The sequence below is a fragment of the Echeneis naucrates genome, chromosome 8 (genome assembly GCF_900963305.1).
Source record: "Echeneis naucrates chromosome 8, fEcheNa1.1, whole genome shotgun sequence".
NCBI lineage: Eukaryota > Metazoa > Chordata > Actinopteri > Carangiformes > Echeneidae > Echeneis > Echeneis naucrates.
Genome location: NC_042518.1, coordinates 11,205,508 through 11,220,426, shown reverse-complemented (window position 1 = coordinate 11,220,426; position 14,919 = coordinate 11,205,508). Strand labels below are relative to the sequence as shown.

The 14,919-nt window shown below is 36.9% G+C and overlaps 1 protein-coding gene across 1 annotated transcript in view; it reads left to right on the top strand.

The window, feature by feature from the left end:
• LOC115047998 (uncharacterized) overlaps positions 1–14,919 on the top strand; it is a 65,712-nt gene that overhangs the window by 43,031 nt on the left and 7,762 nt on the right. The window contains 9 exon segments of the mRNA XM_029509286.1: positions 1,410–1,458; positions 2,568–2,864; positions 7,374–7,691; positions 7,818–8,111; positions 8,206–8,511; positions 8,596–8,871; positions 9,008–9,331; positions 9,423–9,514; positions 9,516–9,741. Coding sequence (XP_029365146.1) covers positions 1,410–1,458; positions 2,568–2,864; positions 7,374–7,691; positions 7,818–8,111; positions 8,206–8,511; positions 8,596–8,871; positions 9,008–9,331; positions 9,423–9,514; positions 9,516–9,741 — 2,182 coding nt within the window.

Sequence of the window (14,919 nt, the reverse complement as noted above, 5' to 3'; positions counted from 1 at the left end):
TTAGCTCCAACCTGCAGCAACCCGAGCTGACAGAACGGTCTGAAAAAGAGGAAGTGTTCACCAACCGTTGGCACTCATAATTTTACATAACCCAAACCTCAGGAAATGAATACCCCAAGGAAAATGAATAATGCGTGGCAAAGTGTAAACTGTTTTTCAGTATAACCAGTTTACATTCCTAAATTGTTATTTGTACTAGAAGTAGATGGAAACAATGTGATGAATACTTTGAGAGCTGGGGGAAAGGGACACAAGTCACAGCAACATCTGGTGAGTAATAATTAGATCTACTTATAAGGAAGACCACTCAATATTGTTTCTGATTTATTGATTGTATATGGATTAAAATCTTCTTCAATTTAGATGTTCTCTGCAAAAAACACAAAACAACATGTAAAAACAATCACAGGCATACATAGTAGAGTAGTGTATTTAAGTATTTCACTTTATTAGATGATACAAGCTGTGACATATTTCTTGTTCTATTGTGCAATTGAATCCTATCACTGTGATTACTACTTTGACTACTGGGGAAAAGGCACCATGGTGACGGTCACATCAGGTAAAAACGTCTTTTATTTGTTGCCATTTTGAAAATGTAATATTTTCACTGTTTAGTGGCACAAATGTTTGACTAAGAGGCATTCAAAGATAGTTTATGTGTAGTGAATGTGTTGACTTGTTACACTGTGACGACTACTTTGACTTATGGGGAAAAGGCACCATGGTGACGGTCACATCAGGTAAAAACAGCCTTTTTCCATCGACACATTGAAAATTTCATTTTATTTAATTTTTTTACTCTTTAGTGGAGCAAATGTCTGACTAAAAGGCATCAAAATGTAGTTTTTGTGTACTGGATGTGTTGACTTGTTACACTGTGACGACGCTTTTGACTACTGGGGGAAAGGCACAATGGTGACGGTCACATCAGGTAAAAACAGCCTTTTTTCGCTGTGATATTGAAAATTTAATATTTTCCCAGTTTAGTGGAGTAAATTTTTGTCTAAAAGGCATCAAAAGGTAGTTTTTGTGTACTGGATGTGTTGACTTGTTACACTGTGACGACCGCTTTGACTACTGGGGGAAAGGCACAATGGTGACGGTCACATCAGGTAAAAACAGCCTTTTGTATTTATTCCTTTGTTGATTTTTTATTTTAAATAGAATGTAAAGATTTTTATTGCAAAATATTTTTCGGAAATACAAATAGGACGCTTTAGCAGGACAGTCATTTTTGACGTGGTGTAGTTTGTTGATTCAATTTCAACTTATTTTGAAGTTAAACTTAATTTCAACAACCAAAGCAAATATTTCGGAGGGTGCATTCTCAGGAAATACGACGGAAACAATTTTTATCTGGAATCTGCTTTTTGTACGAAGTGGTTCATGATTTGTTAGACTGTGACTACGCTTTTGACTACTGGGGCAAAGGCACAATGGTCACCGTCTCCTCAGGTATGTAGTTTTATAGATTTTGCCAAGAAAACAAAATCCCGATTCATTTACCTTTAATCCAAATACTAATTCAGTCAAAAATCAATCGGCGTATTGAGTGTATTTCTGTTTGACTTTAACTCTGGCTGAAACTAAACTATGAAATGAAATGAATAGGTTATTCGAGTCAAGAGTTTTTGTGAGAAGTGTGAATAGCTTTTTCTAACTGTGACAACTGGGCTTTTGACTACTGGGGAAAAGGAACTATGGTAACTGTGTCGTCAGGTAAGATTTGTACCATTTAAAATCTACCTTTCAGACTGTGAAGTGTCGTGTTCAAGTTATATTGCAACTTCTCGTGTCAACTCTTAATTGGCAATTATTTTGAAAATGTCCTGTAAAAAGTCAAACAGCAATAATCTCAGATGATGGACATTTGCAGTTAATGTGTTTAGATGGTTTAAGTGGATTTTATATGAGTTAAATAAATGTTATGGTAGACTTTTTGCACTTGGCATTAGCTGTTGTAGCCTTTTCATACTAAGGGCTAAATAGAAACAGCACCGTGTTACTACGGTGCTTTTGACTACTGGGGAAAGGGGACAATGGTTACCGTTTCATCAGGTAAGAACTCTATTCAATCTCATTCGTAATTGCTGAAATTGAACAAAAATAATCAATTCTTGCCAGAATATACCTTTATCTGATTCCATGAATATTAACTTACATTAAAACGTCTTTTCGTCGGATTCAAAAACTCACTTATTAATATTGTCATCGTTGTGCATTTAAAGTATTGAGCCCATTTGTTTCTAGAATAACACAAAATTACTCCAAATATTAATAAGGTAGGTTAATTTTAGTGCAAAACAAAACAAAACAAAAAAAAAAATAATAATAATAACCCAAAAGCATCTACATAAATGGGAGAGAGAAAATTAAGGTCTGTGTACGGAGGTTACGGGAAATTTCCACATTCAACATTTTAAAGGTAATGCCTTGCATGCTGAGTTTTGTTACATTACTGAATCAGCTCAGTTGATTTCTCCCTCTTTTAACCAATGCTTGGTGAAAAGTCTCTAATGTTTATATTTTTGATATTTTAGTTATACTTTTGTTTTTTATTTCAGGTACACAAAAAGCGCCAACTGTGTTTCCTCTGATTGAATGCGGCTCTGGGATTGGAGACGTGATCACTCTTGGCTGTCTGGCTGCCGGATTCACACCATCCTCACTTACATTCACATGGAACAAAAAAGGGGTTGCGCTGACGGACTTCATTCAGTACCCTCCAATTCAGAAAGACAGCAGTTACACAGGAGTCAGTCAAATTAAAGTGGCGAAACAGGAATGGGACGCAGACCAGACTTACCAATGTATCGCAACACATTTCGGTACTTCTGTCAATGCTAACTTCACAAAGCCAGGTAAGAGCTATTTAAAGTCCCACATAAATCCCTTCTTTAGTAGTTGTATGTAGCGGTTGATTTGATAGCAGTTTTACAGGGCAGAGTTGTGAGCATGTTTGGGAATTGTGTCACGATTATAATGTTTTAAAATGAATTGTATTCATTGCAACGTATGACACATGATGTGTAATGTGACAATATCAATATAATTTCATTGGATGGACTTTTGCAGGTAAATCTAGGTAGAATATGGTATCTTCATCAGACAAATTTGATATTTTACAATATAGTAAAGAAACAAAATGAAGTAATAACTGTAATCGAGTACTACAGTGCTACTTCTGATGAAGATAGAACTGTAACCTTCAATAGCAGATTGTTTTGGATAAGGTGATTTCTTGACCTTTTGTCAAATGACAAATGAAAGTTACAAAATTTCTTGTTAGGAACTTAGAATAAATCATATTTATATAATCCATTTTGAAAGAAATGAAAAAACATTTTTTTAATTAAAAAAAGACAACAAAAAACTGCCAAGAATCATTATTAGTAATAATAATACCTCCAACTATTTAAAGAAAGAAATGCACTGTAGCCTAGTGAACCAAAAGAAGCATTAACATATAGGTAAGCAGACAAATGAAATACCATTTTTACCAAGCAAAAAGGGAAATATCCTGAACTTTTGTTAAATTCATAACGAGTATTCCTTGTAGGTGAACCAAACAGAGAGGTGGAATGAGAAGGCTCAAGCTTGCTCATTTATGTTCAGCTTGTGACTATTTCTTTTTATTGAATCTATTTCATTCTTTACTAACATGTCCAATGCACCTGACGAAAAAGAGATTGCTGCCGTGTGCTCTGCTTCTTTCTGCCTGTCTGCAACATGCCAGTTCTGCCTCATGTCTGTCTCTCTCCACTTTCACTGTGTTCATAATTAGCACGCACATTAATTCTGTTTGCTTGCCAGAAAAGTCAATGTATATGCAGAAGGAAGCAAGAAATATCTGCTCCTCAATGATGTCATTTATTATTATGATTTGTTTCCCTTTTGCACTGAAGTAAAAGATAGCCTTGATTTGAGAAGTGGAAGCAATATATGCATTTGTGTGAAAAAACTGCTTAGCATACATTGTGAACTCATCATATAATCTAAATGTACAGCACATAAAGATTATATGAACATTGAAGCACATTGTTCCCTCTGCTTCTGCATATATATTTATATCTATATACATATCTATATATCTGTATATATCTGTGTGTGTTTGTCTTCCAGTGGTTACTTGCCAGTTGCCAACTCAACTTAGAGTGTTGGTCTCCTCTGATGATGAGAACGAAGTTTCCTTCTCCTGCTTTGCTAAAGATTTTTCACCCAAAGCTTTTGAAATCAAATGGCTGAAAAATGAAGTGGAACTGCCCGCCCAACAGCACACTGAGACTTTTACCAGTGAAAGAAAGTTGGACAATGGAACAACGCTGTACAGTGCAGCAAGTTTCCTCTCAGTGAATCTCAATGATTTGCCTCATTCAACCAGAATAACGTGCGAGTTTCAGGCAACAGGTTGCGACGTCAAAAATGCAACATATACTCACTCCTCATGTGGTAAGTGTATTTCTTTTTCTTTGATCCAGATTTAATTTCAATGGTTTTTCAGCAATTTGTTAATCATGTCAATTACTATTTCCCTCAGAAATTCCCACAGGCTGTCCTAAGGCAGATGTGGAGATCACCATTGAAGGCCCTGCAATGAAAGATATTTTACTAAAGAAAGAAGGAACCATTATATGTAAAGTCAACATAAACAACCCAAGTGTTCAAAGTCTTCATTGGGAGAACGAGAAGGGAGAGGAATTGGAGGCTTTGGAAAAGACCGCTAATGGAAAGCTCTGGACCATTTCACATGTCGTGACCTATGACGAATGGAGCAAGGGGCTAGTGCGCTATTGTGTTGTTGGACATACAAATTTTTATGAGCCACTCAAGGAGCGTTACGAAAGGAAGGCCGGTAAGACAAATTTTCTGCTGTTCTCTAAAACCTTTTTAATTCCTTCTGTGAAATCATCAAACACTTTATGATACATTATGTTATCTTGAAGTGTATTCAGTAGCGGAGTTGCCTTCATGCTCTGGAGGCACTTTCATATGTTACAGGTGGCCTAATTGTTTTTTCATGCTTGCAGGAGCACCAACTCAGCGTCCTTCAGTCTTTATGCTGCCACCAGTAGAGCACACTAAAACTAACACCGTGACCCTGACATGCTTTGTGAAAGACTTCTTCCCTCAGGAGGTTTACGTGTCTTGGCTTGTTGATGATGAGGCAGCAGCCTCGACATACAAAGTCAGTACCACAAACCCTGTAAAAGACAATGGATCCTACTCTGTTTATGGCCAGATAACAGTCGACATTGATGAGTGGAAAAATGATAACTTGGTCTATAACTGTGCAGTTTACCACGAATCTGTGGTGAACAATACCAAAGCCATTGTCAGATCTATTGGACACAGATCATTTGACAAAACCAACATGGTCAACCTCAACATGAACATCCCTGAAACATGCAAGGCCCATTAGATGCTACTTTGTGTTGCTGTGTCCTCTGATGTTTGTTGTTCAATGTGTGTTGCTTGTGACATGACGTTGTGTTTGTCTTTTTAATGCAGATTCAAAATCAAAATAAAAAAAAAGCACTTTGTAACTTTGTTGTCCTTTGTCGCATGCTGTTCATGTTTTTTATTACACCACTATTTTGAGCTACATGTGATCTGTATGGGTACAGAAGCAGCGCAGTTCTTGTGGATTTTTTTTTTTTTTATATATAACCAGTGTAGTATAGATCACACGTCACTAGAAAAAGTTACTGTGTTAAATTCAGTAACTGTGTTTATTGTTGTGTGTAGATGATGTGTGAACGTTGTACCATGTCTTTGTGTGTGTGTGTGTGTGTGTCCTAGTGGGCCTTGCACCTCAAACACAACATAGATGATTGTTCCCGGACTAAATCTGTGGTCTCTCAGGAAAATGGTACTGATTTACAAGCCAAGTCACGTATGCCGTGCCGTTAATGGAGTCTTTCTAAAGCAAATCAGCATCACTGTAGAATCTATAAAATCAACCAAAAACATTTTAGAAAGACATTCAGAAATATCACTTCATGCCTCACTCAAGTTGGGCTTGGATGTCCCAATTACTAACTCAATAATTATTGTACAGCTGATCCAGAGTACCTGGCTGAATTGGATGGTGTCATAGAAGAAGACGATAACATGAGAAACACAGCCTTCACCTTCATCCTTCTCTTCATCATCACTGTGCTGTTCACCATTGGAACCAATTCTTTCAAGGTAACAATGAGTTTATATGTTCTCCTCATGGATAGACTTGGATTTCCAAAGCAGAAAGAGACAACAAAATATACACTTATGAGAGTATTTTGTTGTCTCATGGTGTCTTATGAGTAAACATTTTCTTTTTTCATTTATAAATTGCATATTCAAGAGAGATTGGCAGGAAATTCTTTGTCGCATGACAGATTTGAGGACAACAGATCAATAAAAGTCATTGTGACTGAGGAATTAGAAGCCCAGAAATATTGTGCTTATAATTTAAGCTATATAAATGTATTCAGTACCAACAACCAAAAAATTAATCGAAACAAAATACATTTTCATGTATACCATATATATTAATATATATATATATATATTCAGACAGCATATTTTGCTTTTAAGAATTGGATCTTATGAGAGAGGCTGATCAGATCTGCTATCAGTATTTATGTAATACTGTTATCAGTTCATTTTAAGATTTTGTGTAAAATTATTAATCCACATTTCTGTGTTTTGTGTCATTTCAGGTGAAATGAAATGAATCACACTTTTTATAAAGTATTTTTTTCTGACATACTCATAGACTCATGTAAGTAATCTCTTGTACTTTTTTCATTTTAATCTTGTCTTTTTGAAAATAAATGTTCAAATTTTGATCACACTCGCTTCTGAGTTGATTAATGAGCTTGAAAAGTTCCTTTAGCACAGTCAGGACAGACGTGATGAAATCTTCATGATGTCATATGTAAACTGAAGTGAGATATTTAAATGTTCCTCCTGTTTCTCTTACTGGTATAACCACACCTCACACCTGCTGTGTGTGATGCTCCGTTGCTCCTTGTGCTGTTTCACTTCTGCCTTTTGATACTTTTTTGAGCTGTGTGTTACTCAATGCTTCCGCTTGCTGATCGCTCCGATCGCTCTGTCCTGTCTTACCCTGCTGCAAGATCTGTGCAACAGACTTCCAGCCCGATCTCCACCTGTCTGTAAGATAGCAGACACTGTAAAAGTACAAGCCTGCCATCTAGCATAAAAACAAAGATTGCCCAGTTACAATTTATACCTGGGTTTCTAGACCAAAATATAAAGGTACGTATGACTGAAGTGAACAAATCAGCTCACATTAAAAAAAAAAAAATCTTATGTAATATTTGTATTGAGACAAGTGAAGACTAATATTCCCTTCTCTGTCTCAGTATCAAGGGTTGTCTCACCAAGTATCTCAGTGTATCCAGTCTGGGAAGGCGATCTGTGGAGCTCACCAGTCAGACTCATCTGCACCGTAAGCGGCTTCTTTCCAGACAGATGGAATGTTGAGTGGACTAAGGAAAGCCAAACTCTTACAACTGGGACAATTCAGAAGAACCTGGAAAGCACGAAGGACAAGGAAAAAACTTTCACCTTAACCACTGAGATTCAGCCTGATGTGACTGAGTGGGAAAAGGGCTCCACCTTTGCATGTGAGGCCAGTCACGATGGGATGAATATCAATAAAACAACAGATATATGTCAAAGTGAGTATATTTATTGTTACTCAGCACGATCCTCTAAACCTCTATTATGAATTACTACTAAAGGAAAACATACAATTTGCTAAAAGTTAGACTATGTTTTAACACCAAAGATGATTTTTCCTGCAGTGTATATCGGTGCCGGTCCTTCAATTGATGTGGAGGTTCCCAACTTCAGGACCGTGATCACAGCATCTGATGTGAATGTAACATGTTCTGTCCACACTGGATTCAAAGCCGAGGTGACCTGGCTGATTGATGAGAATGTGCCAACTGGTGTCAATGTAAAAGAGCATGGAAACATAACTCATAAAGAAAGTGTCCTGATGATTTCTTCACAACGGTGGAGAAACCTCAGGACGATAACATGTGAAGCTAAACATAAGTGCTTCCCAACCACGAAGAGAACAATCACTGTCTCAGGTGGGACAGTTGGAAAAGATGAAACACAGACATGTTTTTACGACAATAAACTGTAAAGACCTGATTCTGATGCATCTCCTCTCATGTCATACAGGACCTGCAGGTCCAGCACCAACAGTGGAGATCAAGAGATCTCTTTCTGATCTTCTGAAAGGGAATAGTTTGGTGCTCGAGTGTGTCATTACACAGCTGTCTTCAAATGACTACTACGTCACTTTTCAGCACAACGAAAAAGACATATCTGAAAAGTATTTTGAGATTGCTAAAACCCCGGGCTCTCATTCAATCACGAAACGCTTCTCTATCCCTGAAAAACTTTGGAAACAAGGAGAAGAATTCTCCTGCGTCGTGAAGGGCCTCTCTTCCAGCTTCAGGTCAAAGTTGATTGGCAGCATCTTTGGTGAGAGAAGTTTTTCCTGCTCATGACAGTTAGTTTAACATTTCACACTTTATTCATCGATGAACTGTCTCTTACCTCATTTAGTGGAACCATCTGTGGAACTTCTTTTGGTCCCCAGTGAAGAGTCAAAACCGCAGAGAGTCTTGTGCTCTGGACGAGGCTTCAATCCTGAAATTAAATGGCTTCCCGATTCTCCACAAGTTCAAATAAAAAATAAATCGGTGACAAATGAACATGTGATAGTAACCAGTGAAATTCATATCCCTCAAGATCAGTGGAAAAGTGGGAAGGTCTTCATTTGTGAAGTGTCTGACCAGTCTTTGAATAAAATAATCCGCAGGAACATCAGTGTATGTTCAGGTAATATGAATAATGATGAATATTATTATCGTAATCATATTAATGCATTAATTCTAAAGTGGTATCAATCCTCTGTTAAAGACTTCCTTTCTCACAATCATTACTTAATATGTGATTGGTGGACTTTATCTTGCAGTTACTCCGGCATCATCTCATATTGTTGCCGTATACATTGAGGGACCGCCTCTCCAAGAAATTCAGAATGAGGACAAGGTGACAGTCAGCTGCCTTCTGGTTGGCACTCACCTTGATGATTTCGCCATCACCTGGAAAGTAGATGGGCAGGCACAGCCTCCTTTCAGTTCGGGGACATTAGTGAGACACAGTAATGGGACAGAGGCTTTGCAGAGCTTCTTAAAAGTGTCAACTGAGGATTGGCAGGCATTTAAACAAATATTTTGTGAAGCAAAGCATAAATGTGCCAGCCAGAGCTACGAGGACCACATAAGTAAAAGCAGAGGTAGTGTTAATCATGAGGAGAATTAAATTCATTATTAGCAGAATGTTAGTAGCGGCTCAATAAAATTGTCTTGTTTTTCTTGTTTCTCAAGACCTGCATGAACCAACAGTGAAGATCGTGCAGCCATTTCCCTCTGAGCGCTCTACATCAGATGACCTCACACTCACTTGCCTAGTTTCGGGTTTTTTTTCCATCGGCTATCATAGTGCACTGGGAAGAGAATGACCAAGCATTGCCACCAACCAACTACACCAACAGTGCTGTGTGGAAATACAATGGGAGCAACACTTTTTCAATGAACAGTAGACTGAAAATTTCAAAAACTGAAGACACGAATGCTACATATTCTTGTGTCGTGAGACATGAGTCATCGGGTTTGCCTTTGAAAACCAATATTACTAATGTGTTTGGTGAGTTGAGATCAGTCATTTAATGTCAGTGTTGTTTACTCGTACAGGCCAATCTTCTCTTATCTCATTTTTAATTTTTCTCTTTCAATTTCCAAGATAAAACTTGAAAATAGTATGAAACTCAAAAATGCCCCAGGATTTTGTCTTGCTTTATGTTCTTTATTGATACTACTTCATAAAAAAAATAGAGCCTTTCATGACTGTCTTCCCCCAGGCACGGTGGCGTACAGCAAACCTTTAGCCACTTTGCTCCAGGGCAAAAATGAACTGGTATGCCTGGTCTTCGGCTTCAGCCCTGCATCTATTAACATCACTTGGCATGATGGAATTAAGGAGCTTTTGGCCTACAACACTAGTGATGTCCACGTAGGCGACAATGGAAAATTCAGCATCCAAAGCCACCTTATTCTGCCCGAGGCCAATTTGTTAGAAGACATCAAATGCATAGTGACTCATGCAAACATCAGCCAGTCTCTGCATATATCGAAACCAGGTGCTGTATTATTCATCGATTTAAATATATACATATATATGTATATATATATTTTTTTTTTTTTTTTCAATTCTTCCATGATGACAAAGTCAATGTTGCAGATCTCTGACAAATCTCAATTCTTTTACAGACAATATGGAGCACTTAAGCATTTTTGATGAGCTCATGCGTACGGATGTGAATGAAGACTTGGGTGTGGATAGCTGGCACGTGGCTTTCACCTTCCTTATTTTATTCCTCATCTCTGTTATCTATGGTTTCTTGGCAACCATAGTAAAGACTCAATGATCACCATCCCATTTTATGATGCAAATGTCCACTTATGTGATGAAATAGGACCCAACTAGCTTTAATTTTACTTTTGAAATGTACTCTTCATTTTCTTCTATCCATACATCCATCCATTATCTATACTGCTTATCCTTTGGAACCCTGTGTTGCTGTAACCCTATCTTTTAGTTCAATTATTGAGAGTGATGGATGCACATTATTTTATATTAATTTCTTTTGATGCTTCAGTTTGTTTGCTGTAAAATGTTTGTAATGCATCAAAGATAAGTAAAAAAAAAATAAATCAGCGTATCACTAAATCAAGCCTTAAATTCAGATTTTTGGCTGACATTGATTTCCTGACAACTTTTTTTTTGTTTTTGATTATTATATATATATATATATATATATATATAACAAGTACAAGTTCTTGAAGTGCATTAGCAGACGGCATTACTACATCTCAATCTAAAGTATTTACATTTCAATAATTTTGGCCGCAAAAGAGAAAGAGGGGATGAGTGGCATTCAATCCTGGCACAGCCTTAAAACATCATAGAAACAGGACAGCAACACCTGAAGTCCAACTACAGCAATAATCATCATAATGGTCATTTCACTAGGTGTACCATGGCACACTAGTGGCATTGCTTGACTAAATTGCTAATCAAAAATAAATTTGTGATGTTAGACTTTCCTAAAAAAAAAAAAAAGTCATAGACTAAACATAAAAGTTGTTAGACACGTTTATATTCATAGGAGAATATTTTTGTATTTTTAAGAACCAACAACCAAAACAAATCAGAGGCTTTTCTCAGAAGAGAGGCTCGGAGAACTCTGACACACATCCAGGCCAACCAAGGTGACAGATTGTACTGACCTCTGTTGGTTAGTAAAAACAAAGGGATGTTTCCAAAAGGAAGCACTGAGCCAAGCCATTTAAATGATCTGGCTGAATTTGTCATGAAATTGGGAAGATGGCCCAAGTTCTAATCTGATATTTTACACATCCTCTAAATGTTTTCTTCAGGACTTTATGGTCAAAATTTCTGATTTTACTTCTCCTTCAAAACAACACAATGATCCTTTTTCATTACTGTATGGACCCATTTAGAGAAAATAAAGAGTAAAGGAGTGTAGGCATTCCGTTTAATGCCTTGGTTCTTTATTAATGCCTTTCTTTACAAACAAAATAAAAACAACAAACAGACAAACAAACAGAACACCCATACACAAACAAAGTCACCATCAGCAGCCTCCGTGCAGCCGAAATGAAAAGAACATTAGATCGGAGAGCGGGAGGAAACTGCAACCCGGAAATAAAGGGCGGAAATGATGATTCACGTCGGGATGTTAATTGCGGCGGACCAATAAACGAACTTTACAGAGAGGTGGCAGGTTAGTGTGAACTACACCATCACAAAATGGGTTCATTTGTGACACAGACCACTAAGGTTGGTGATGAATACAGCATGATGGTGCTTTATGTTATTTCAATACATTTTATACAAATATAAACTCTAAGCTTGGCGTATTTTAATTAGCATTAGCGTTAGCATTTTGTTGCGGCAATGGAGGCAGGTGGGACTTGAAAATGTCCAAAAACGTGTCCAAAGTGTTCATGAGCAACAAAAGTTTGAGAATCGCTGATTTGGACTGATGATGAACGGTCCGCAAACAGGCCACGGGAGGTCACATTGAAAACGTAATATTTTCCCAGTTTAGTGGAGTTAATTTTTGTCTAAAAGGCAGTTTTTGTGTACTGGATGTGCAAACTTGTATTAAACATAGTAGAGTAGTGTATTTCAGTATTTCACTTTGTTAGATGATACAAGCTGTGACATTTTTTGTTCTATAGTGCAACTGAATTCCATCACTGTGATTACTACTTTGACTTATGGGGAAAAGGCACCATGGTGACGGTCACATCAGGTAAAAACAGCCTTTTTTCACTGTGATATTGAAAATTTTATATTTTCCCAGTTTAGTGGAGTAAATTTTTGTCTAAAAGGCACCAAAAGGTAGTTTTTGTGTACTGGATGTGTTGACTTGTTACACTGTGACAACCAATTTGACTTATGGGGGAAAGGCACCATGGTGACGGTCACATCAGGTAAAAACAGCCTTTTTCCGTCGACACATTGAAAATTTTATTGTTTTTTTTTTTTTTAGTGGCGCAAATGTCTGACTAAAAGGCATGAAAATGTAGTTTTTGTGTACTGGATGTGTTGACTTGTTACACTGTGACTACGGTTTTGACTACTGGGGGAAAGGCACAATGGTGACGGTCACATCAGGTAAAAACAGCCTTTTTTCGATGTGATATTGAAAATTTAATATTTTCCCAGTTTAGTGGAGTAAATTTTTGTCTAAAAGGCATCAAAAGGTAGTTTTTGTGTACTGGATGTGTTGACTTGTTACACTGTGACGACCGCTTTGACTTATGGGGGAAAGGCACAATGGTGACGGTCACATCAGGTAAAAACAGCCTTTTGTATTTATTCCTTTTGTTTATTTTTTATTTTAAATAGAATGTAAAGATTTTTATTGCAAAATATTTTTCGGAAATACATATAGGACGCTTTAGCAGGACAGTCATTTTTGACGTGGTGTAGTTTGTTGATTCAATTTCAACTTATTTTGAAGTTAAACTTAATTTCAACAACCAAAGCAAATATTTCGGAGGGTGCATTCTCAGGAAATTACGACGGAAACAATTTTTATCTGGAATCTGCTTTTTGTACGAAGTGGTTCATGATTTGTTAGACTGTGACTACGCTTTTGACTACTGGGGCAAAGGCACAATGGTCACCGTCTCCTCAGGTATGTAGTTTTATAGATTTTGCCAAGAAAACAAAATCCCGATTCATTTACCTTTAATCCAAATACTAATTCAGTCAAAAATCAATCGGCGTATTGAGTGTATTTCTGTTTGACTTTAACTCTGGCTGAAACTAAACTATGAAATGAAATGAATAGGTTATTCGAGTCAAGAGTTTTTGTGAGAAGTGTGAATAGCTTTTTCTAACTGTGACAACTGGGCTTTTGACTACTGGGGAAAAGGAACTATGGTAACTGTGTCGTCAGGTAAGATTTGTACCATTTAAAATCTACCTTTCAGACTGTGAAGTGTCGTGTTCAAGTTATATTGCAACTTCTCGTGTCAACTCTTAATTGGCAATTATTTTGAAAATGTCCTGTAAAAAGTCAAACAGCAATAATCTCAGATGATGGACATTTGCAGTTAATGTGTTTAGATGGTTTAAGTGGATTTTATATGAGTTAAATAAATGTTATGGTAGACTTTTTGCACTTGGCATTAGCTGTTGTAGCCTTTTCATACTAAGGGCTAAATAGAAACAGCACCGTGTTACTACGGTGCTTTTGACTACTGGGGAAAGGGGACAATGGTTACCGTTTCATCAGGTAAGAACTCTATTCAATCTCATTCGTAATTGCTGAAATTGAACAAAAATAATCAATTCTTGCCAGAATATACCTTTATCTGATACCATGAATATTAACTTACATTAAAACGTCTTTTCGTCGGATTCAAAAACTCACTTATTAATATTGTCATTGTTGTGCATTTAAAGTATTGAGCCCATTTGTTTCTAGAATAACACAAAATTACTCCAAATATTAATAAGGTAGGTTAATTTTAGTGCAAAACAAAACAAAACAAAACAAAAAAAATAATAATAATAACCCAAAAGCATCTACATAAATGGGAGAGAGAAAATTAAGGTCTGTGTACGGAGGTTACGGGAAATTTCCACATTCAACATTTTAAAGGTAATGCCTTGCATGCTGAGTTTTGTTACATTACTGAATCAGCTCAGTTGATTTCTCCCTCTTTTAACCAATGCTTGGTGAAAAGTCTCTAATGTTTATATTTTTGATATTTTAGTTATACTTTTGTTTTTTATTTCAGATGCACAAAAAGCGCCAACTGTGTTTCCTCTGATTGAATGCGGCTCTGGGATTGGAGACGTGATCACTCTTGGCTGTCTGGCTGCCGGATTCACACCATCCTCACTTACATTCACATGGAACAAAAAAGGGGTTGCGCTGACGGACTTCATTCAGTACCCTCCAATTCAGAAAGACAGCAGTTACACAGGAGTCAGTCAAATCAGTGTGAGGAGAAAGGAATGGAATGCAGAGGACATTATCCAATGTCATGCAACACATTTCGGTACTTCTGTCAATGCTAACTTCATAAAGCCAGGTAAGAGCTATTTAAAGTCCCACATAAATCCCTTCTTTAGTAGTTGTATGTAGCGGTTGATTTGATAGCAGTTTTACAGGGCAGAGTTGTGAGCATGTTTGGAAATTGTGTCACGATTATAATGTTTTAAAATGAATTGTATTCATTGCAACGTATGACACATGATGTGTAATGTGACAATATC